At 33.6% G+C, this 7,963-nt stretch overlaps 1 protein-coding gene across 2 annotated transcripts; it reads left to right on the top strand.

Moving 5' to 3' along the window:
• The first annotated feature begins 346 nt into the window (after positions 1 to 346).
• On the top strand, positions 347 to 4,534 carry LOC106343048 (receptor-like serine/threonine-protein kinase NCRK). 2 transcript variants are annotated; one of them, XM_013782167.1, is made up of 10 exons: positions 347 to 574; positions 1,965 to 2,005; positions 2,081 to 2,159; positions 2,242 to 2,334; positions 2,423 to 2,527; positions 2,602 to 3,095; positions 3,174 to 3,470; positions 3,541 to 3,783; positions 3,865 to 4,095; positions 4,187 to 4,534. In XM_013782167.1, the coding sequence occupies exons 3-10, from the start codon at positions 2,090 to 2,092 to the stop codon at positions 4,343 to 4,345; spliced, it is 1,692 nt and encodes a 563-aa protein (XP_013637621.1). In that variant the 5' UTR covers positions 347 to 574; positions 1,965 to 2,005; positions 2,081 to 2,089; the 3' UTR covers positions 4,346 to 4,534. The 2 variants fall into 2 exon arrangements, with proteins under 2 accessions (XP_013637621.1, XP_013637620.1); XM_013782166.1 differs by lacking the exon at positions 347 to 574 and adding an exon at positions 886 to 1,489.
• Positions 4,535 to 7,963: the final 3,429 nt, after the last annotated feature.

Here is a 7,963-nt window from a genome sequence, read left to right as displayed (position 1 = left end):
ATATATATGTTCCTATTGTTTTTAATTTAACTTCCAACTTCTTACAATGTACAAATAGATTCATATAAACAAACAATTAAAGAAATTTATAGAAACACTTCAAATTACAAACATATAAAATAATAATGTTATGTGTAGACGTTATATAAAACAAATATGTAATAGAATAAAAGTTATATATCTACAGTATTAATAATATATAAACTAATCATTTTAATAAAAATGACACCCATGCGGACGCACGGGTCAAAGGCTAGTGGTTTTTTAAAACCCCATCGATCTCTCTCTATATGTCAGTTTAGTGATCACGCAAACGCAAACGCTATTACGTGGACACCTTTGTTTTTATATTCGCGTTTGGCTTTCTAAAATTCTCTTATTTTTTTTTTTTTGGATATCTGACCAACGGGAAAAGATTGCAGTTTCTCTCATTCACTCGCTTATCTTTTACACTGGAGAGCTCAGAAGCAAACGTGATTTTGAGCTTACTGGTGTAGTTAGTAGCACCAGCTTTTGAATCTTCTTCGCCAAAGATAATCTCTCACTCACGTCAACGACTTCCTTCATTACAAAGGTTATTGTTAGTCTTATTTCTTTTTGATTTGTGTTTTTCATTTTCTTCAAAATCATGAAATGGGGTCTCTGTTGATTTTCTCCAAAAGCTTAACTTTTTTTTTTTGTTCCGATAAAATTCACTTTCCCATTAAAAAGAAAGAGCCTTTGGGATACGGTCAATGGCGGAACCGGGTCCCACAACCTAAACCGGTTTAAGGACCGGTTACCGATAGCCGACAACCGACACCGGAATTTCTGGGGTCCCGACACATTTTGCTTCGACCTACGTTTTTTTTTGCTTTTCCTTAAAAGCAATGCCCTTTCTTTCCTCTTCTTCCATCTCTTTTTGGATATATCTAATCTAATTTTAATCTAATCTCGGTTTACGGATTTGATTTTATGTTTTAGTGTTTGGTTCTTTACTTCTTGTCTGATTCTTAACTTCGAAATGCTTCTTAACTCTTCTTGCTGGATTCACAATCTAGCATTTTTGAATGTTTGTTTGATTATAATATGAAGATTTTGCCATTATTAAACAGTTTATAAAGTTATAAAAATAGCTGTTCTTTTGATATAAAAATGGGTTTTAGAAAAGTATTTGAATGATTCTTCAACTTTGATACTATAATGGGTTGAAGGGTCACACTCAGATTTGCAATTCCGTTTCTTTCCTAAAGGTGGTTGGTCCATTTTCATTCCCATTTAATTATTCCTACTCTGTGTTTCCCATTATTTGACTGTTTCTACTAATCAATCATTTCAATAATCACCATTATTGTAGTATACTATATTTTACTAATCCATATCCCTCATGATGCTTCATTGCTTTCTTTCTTTTTGTGTATATATCCTTTTGTCTGCAACTTCCTTTTCTTGATACTACAACTTCACTAAAAGAAGCTTGTTCTTTCTCCAACTTCACCACTTTTGTAGGGTAATGTATCTAATCCATTATATTGGCTCTCTTGTCTTGTTATGGTTTGCTCTGTTGTTAGAACTAGTCGGCCAATTAGTGTCGGTTCTCCTGTTGTTGTGTCTTTTATCTAACCAACTTAACTATAGAGGGATGTAGAAAATTTGCAGAATTTAGATTAGTGGCAATGAGTCTTAAATGTTGATGCGACTACTTTTAGTGATTTTGGGGTTACTTGTATCATCTTCTAAGCTCTGGCCAGTTAAAGAACCGGAGTCTCTTTATTGTTGTTTATGACCAGGTCATAGAATGTTTTTGTTTATGTTGATTATCTTGGAACTTTGTTTCTCAGTAGGTGCAACAGAGTTAGAATCTTTTGGATGTCTGTTCACCAACCCATTTTTATTCACACCCCACTGTTGATTTACTCTAAAATTTCTATTAATTTTCAGCTCTCCTTGTAATCTGGTTCTTAGTACAACGTAATTTGTTTCAGGTTGAGTTTGCTTTGAGTAGAAGATTAAAACTGACATGAAGGTTTTCATCTAATCTTCATATTAGAGCCCTTCTATCAACTACTCTCAGATATTAAACTATTTCTTTCTGCTGCAGCAAATATAAATGAAGATGAAAGTGGAAACCGCACTTGTGATTCTCTCAGTCCTCATATCCATTCAGCTATGTTATGGAGGTTTAGTGTCTTACTTTATATTATTTCCAATAAGTGAAACCGGTGTGACTTGCAACTAAATAGATCAAGTTTCTGTTTGTAGGTGCTAGCAACTGGACGTGCACGTGCTTCTCTTCAGGCAACAAAACTGATATCTTGGAATCTAACTGTTCCACATCATGCAACTGCAGACCAGGTTGGCTTTCTGATTTTAGTTCCTAACTCTTCAACATCAAGTAACTGTTCAAGATTCTAGAGAAAACTAAGTTCTTGATCTTACCTAGCGGAGAGAGACCAATGGGTATGCTTGTGTCCGGCAAATGGATTTCCAATAATATCCGTTACCGGTTCCAACTCTTCATGCTTCACTGCTTGCAACTGCTCTGCTGGTAGGTACCTTACTCGATGTTCTAGGGAAAGCTCAGTCACTATATCATAGCTATATCTCTTTTATGGTTTCCAGGACCTTTGAAGAAGCAATCTTTATCAAGGAAACTCCTTCTCGTCACACTAATCTTCTGCGTCGCAGTTACTTCAGTAGCCTTCCTTGCCTCCATGTTTTGCTACATTTATCGAAGGACCAGCAATGTTTCTGGACAAAGCCCTTCAGTCTCTTCAGACAGAGAATCTAGCTGGCACAGCTCTTCCAACTTAATAGCCCGTAAAAGCTCCATCTCACAACCCAAGATCAGCATCACCTCCTCACTCTCGGGATGTTTCTTTCAGAATGCTTCTTTGTTTTGTGTGAGTAAACCGGAAACAATCCACGGGATGATCTTCCAGTTCTCATACGGAGAGCTAGAGCAAGCGACCAATAAATTCTCCAGCAACAACGTTATAGGACACGGAGGAAGTAGCTGCGTTTACCGTGGACAGCTCAAAGACGGCAAAACCGCTGCGATCAAACGTTTAAATGCTCCTAAAGGAAACGACAACGACACTCTATTCTCAACAGAAGTACTACTAACCTCCTCTCCTCCTGCTTCTTGGTTGGATGGATTCCTATTTGATCAAGATTATGAAATGTCTTTGCAGGTTGAGTTATTATCAAGACTCCATCATTACCATGTGGTTCCATTGATTGGATACTGTTCGGAGTTTCACGGCAAGCATGCGGAGAGGCTTCTGGTTTTTGAGTACATGTCTTATGGAAATCTGAGAGACTGCTTGGATGGAGAGCTGGGAGAGAAGATGACGTGGAACATCAGAATCTCTCTCGCTCTTGGAGCTGCAAGAGGGCTCGAGTATCTCCACGAAGCTGCTGCTCCAAGAATCTTGCACAGAGATGTTAAATCCACTAACATCCTCCTCGATGAGAATTGGCATGCTAAAGTAAGTGAAGAGCAAAGCTTTATTTGCTTCGGTGAGACCAAATGTGAACTTGAATAAACATTGTTTACAGATAACAGATCTTGGGATGGCTAAGTGTTTGAGCAGCGACGGTTTACAAAGCGGTTCAAGCTCTCCAACAATGGGACTGCAAGGAACGTTTGGCTACTTTGCACCTGAATACGCTATTGCAGGATGTGCTTCACCTATGTCAGATGTGTTCAGCTTCGGTGTTGTTCTACTTGAGCTTATAACCGGAAGAAAACCGATACAGAAGCCTAGCAACAACAAAGGAGAAGAAAGTCTTGTTATTTGGGTAAATTAAAAACACTACTACTAGTTTATAAATCTCTTTAACCAACAAAGTTATAAGTCTTTGAAACTTGGTGTTTCATAGGCTATGCCGCGTTTACAAGACAGTAAGCGGGTGATTGAGGAGCTGCCTGATCCGAGGCTTAACGGAAAGTTTGCTGAAGAAGAGATGCAGATAATGGCGTATCTTGCTAAAGAGTGCTTGCTTCTGGAACCAGAAGCTAGGCCAACGATGAGAGAGGTTGTTCAGATTCTTTCTACCATCATGCCAGACACTTCCAGACGTAGAAACTTCCCCATCAATCATCTTTTTCCGGTAATGTTTCTAACTAGATGCAAACACAAGCTCATCCTTTAAGCGTTTAAAACAATCGAAACCTTAGTATTGGTTACATTTGTACTGGCAGAGTAATGAGAAGAAGAAAGAAAGCAAAGTAGGATGGTCAAGAGGTGGGAGCAGGAGTGCACAGGAAGAGGAGTCAGTGGATCTGACTGAGCCACGCTTCGAGTCCTTTTGCTTGCCGAATGTGAAGCCGGTCTTGCTTGAACCATCTGCACATATTTAAAAGTAGATAGAAAAACACAGAACGAAAACAGCACTGATCAATCTCGCATGTATGTAGATAAAAGCTCACTTTGGGCAAAGGGTAAAGCATTGAGGTTTGAGGGTTTTATTATATAAGTGTGTGTCAAGATTTGTTTTAATCTGTTGACTTTTAATTTATGATAGAATACAATATTTTTAATAAAGCTACAATATGGTACATATGGGAAATTTTCCAAACATATACTTCATATTCAATCAAATACAAAACTAACATAAATGGGTTTCAAAATCTCTCACGTTCCACGGACGCACAATCGGACTGCTGATTTTTTGGCTAAGAATGCTAGATCTTTTCATAGGGAGTTACATTTTGTTGGTTGTTTTATTCCGGTTTGTTTACCCAGACCACCTCAAGTTTGAGTAATAGAATGACCTTTTGACGTCAAAAAAAAAAAAAATTTACTATTTACCCTTTATGACCAAACAAAAAGTTATTTTACGATTTTATCTTTCGGAAGTTTACATTTAAAAGAAAGAAAGTCTACAAAATATAGATTTCCTAATAATATTTTGAAGCCTACATCATAATTTCATCTAAAATTTTTATTTTAAAAATGTAAAAAAAATAATTTATGTGAAATTTATTGTAAATCATCAATGTAAGAACCAATATGAGGTATATAAATTATAATTTAATACGATTAAACAATTTTTTTTTTAAAATATTGATTTGGTAACCATATGTTGAACAATGCTTATGGATTGGCAACAAAATGTTCAAAGATGTAACTACCGTTAGGATTGGATTCTTAGGGTTAGATATTAGATTGTTTTTTTTTTATTGATTTAAATATAAATATTAATGTTGAGTTTTTTATATTTTACATATTTTGATATTTGATACAATGATTAATTAGAGTTTTTGGTTATTAAGTGGACGTTTAAAGTTTGGAGTTTGTGGTTTAGGGTTTAGTAGATTTCAAATAAAGTCTATTTGATTTTATGGTATACTAGACTTATTCTGTAGTCTAATGAAATTTGAAATTTGAAATTTAAAAAATCAAAATGATTTTGATTAATTTTAGTTTTTGTATAAATAAACTAAAATGGTAATCTTCAAAACAATATTCAAAAATTGTGAGATCATAGATTAAAATTATTAAAACAATAAATAATAAACAACAATAATGAAATTATAGTAGAAGAATTTCCAAAAAAGTCTACTCAGTAGACTTAGAACAAAATCTCACCTTGATTAAATGGATTTAACAGAATCTTTGTGCAATTATTATTACTTCAAGTAAAATCCACCGGTAGACTAATACAAAGCCTCATTTTCAAGATGATTGAGCTCAGAGAAGTTATATGTGGCTTTAGAAATAATTTCCTAACTAGAATTTAATCCGTACATCTGCGCGGATATTTTTATTTATTTATTTTTTGATTAAATGTTTGTTTTGTATAAACGATATTGTGTACATACTTTAAACATCTATCTGTATTAGATAATTATTTAAAGAGACATTTTTGAGCATAATAATTTTATTTTTTTATATTAAATAGTTTTTTTTTTTTTTAAATCGTCAATTGTATCACCCACATTTCTTATCGTATATTTATCATATTGGATTAGTATTGAGCTATTTTTATGCTTGTTAGGTAAGTTTTATGCTTGTTTTGAATGACAAAAAGACAAGTAATAGATCCTTTCAGTATTTATGTCAGATTCGGTTTAGATTTATGGATTCGGTTTATTGGTCTATCCGTAATTTTTTTTTTATGTTCATTAATTAATGACAAACACTCGTCCGCATTAATTAGTTAATTCATTTAACATAAAAACACTTATTCACATTAATTCTTTTTGTAATGTTTATTATTTTTTATTTATAATATTAATTAGTTTAACATCGATTTAGGTATGTTGTATTTTTTAATGACAAAAAGACTACAAATTCTGAAATTTTGGAATGTAAAAACTATTGAATTATTATAGTAATACAATTAATAAAGTAGTTAGGATGAGTGAAAAATGAAAGTAAATATTGTAATAACATTTTAAAATAGGTAAGTTCTATATTTTTACTTCTATTTTAATAGAATAAATTAAGGGGACTTCCTTGGCATGTGTCTCATGGTGTACATATAGATATGTACAATTGGATATCACCACTCCAGGATTGGTTACCACCACAATTTCCATTACTCATGCATTCAAGGTATATTTTTTATTCATAATACACATGAAAAATAATTCTACGCACAACTGAAAAGCCAATGTAACAAAAGTAAAGTGTTTATCAATATGCTGAGAAGTTTACCTAGAATATATATTATTGTATTTGAATATATATATATATATATATATATATATAAGCCAATGTAACAAAAGTAAAGTGTTTATCAATATGCTGAGAAGTTTACCTAGAATATATATTATTGTATTTGAATATATATATATATATATATATATGTATATGTATATGTATATATAATGTATTATATAATGAAAGCATGTTATAAAAATATAAATTGTAAGACATATTTGAAGTAATTAGAAATCAATTTTGTTTCTAATATCCAAAAATTATACATGAAAATAGTGTTATTTTAACGAGTATCTTCGATAATAACGAGTATACCAGGTAGATGGTGTTTTACAGACGGATCTTGGAAAAATGAGGATAGCTTTTCAGGGCAAGGATGGTATAGTACCCTGGAAGGCTATGATGGACTAATGGGAGCAAGGAACACGAGAGCGAGTCAGTCGCCACTACACTCAGAGATAGAGGCCCTTATATGGGCAATGAAATGTATGAGGAATCTTAGACAAGCATGAGTTACTTTTGCAACAGATAGTGCTCAATTGGTGAAGATGGTGTCGGAACCAGAAGAGTGGCCAGTGCAAGCTATTTGGAAGACATAAAAGTTTTAAAGAGGAGTTTTAACAGCTCAGAGATCATTCATATACCACGGACACAGAACTTAAAGGCGGACAGTCTCGCACGCAGTGCAAGAAAGCAACCGTCGTTTGTCGTCCATATGGATGCAGAGCTACCGGGGTGGTTCGCAGAGTCTACATGAGTCTGCTTTGTTTGCTGACAAAAAAAAAAAAAAAATAGTGTTATCTCAAGATTTATTACAAACTTCAATTTCATTTATGGTATTTTCATAATATTTACTTATATTTTTCTTAATTTTTGCTCAAAGTTATCTTATATTTTTTTAATTATTTGTTAATATAAAATCTGATATTATTATGCTAAGCAACATTTGTTACCTGACATAATTAATCAACATTCCTCATTCAAAAGGAGTAATTTTCATGAAGCATAGCATACTAAAATGTTTTGTCCTTTAGTATATGTTGTGAATGAAGAGGGGAACTTGTGTTTTATTATTAGGTTGACCAACTGGTTTTTATATACATATGGTAATGACGGTCTAAGTACTGGATCGACATGAGATCGTACTTATCCTTAACTAGATAATGACTAGCAATACGTAAGATAAACACCAACTATAATGTGGATAAACACAAGAGTAGATAGGCGCCAGTATGATCCTGCGGATGGGCTTGGCCCGTCTTGCTACACGGGCTGATAAATGGGTCGATCACTAAATGGTTTATAACATT

Source organism: Brassica oleracea, chromosome C4 (genome assembly GCF_000695525.1).
Source record: "Brassica oleracea var. oleracea cultivar TO1000 chromosome C4, BOL, whole genome shotgun sequence".
Taxonomy (NCBI): Eukaryota; Viridiplantae; Streptophyta; class Magnoliopsida; order Brassicales; family Brassicaceae; genus Brassica; species Brassica oleracea.
Note: the sequence above shows the minus strand (reverse complement) of the source record. Positions and strands in the feature narration are given on the sequence as shown.

Coding starts and splice junctions, on each gene's coding strand:
- LOC106343048 (XM_013782167.1), top strand. CDS start 2,090: ATGAAGATGAAAGTGGAAACCGCACTTGTGATTCTCTCAGTCCTCATA. Junction 2,335..2,422: donor ATCATGCAACTGCAGACCAG/GTTGGCTTTCTG, acceptor GATCTTACCTAG/CGGAGAGAGACCAATGGGTA. Junction 3,096..3,173: donor ACACTCTATTCTCAACAGAA/GTACTACTAACC, acceptor ATGTCTTTGCAG/GTTGAGTTATTATCAAGACT.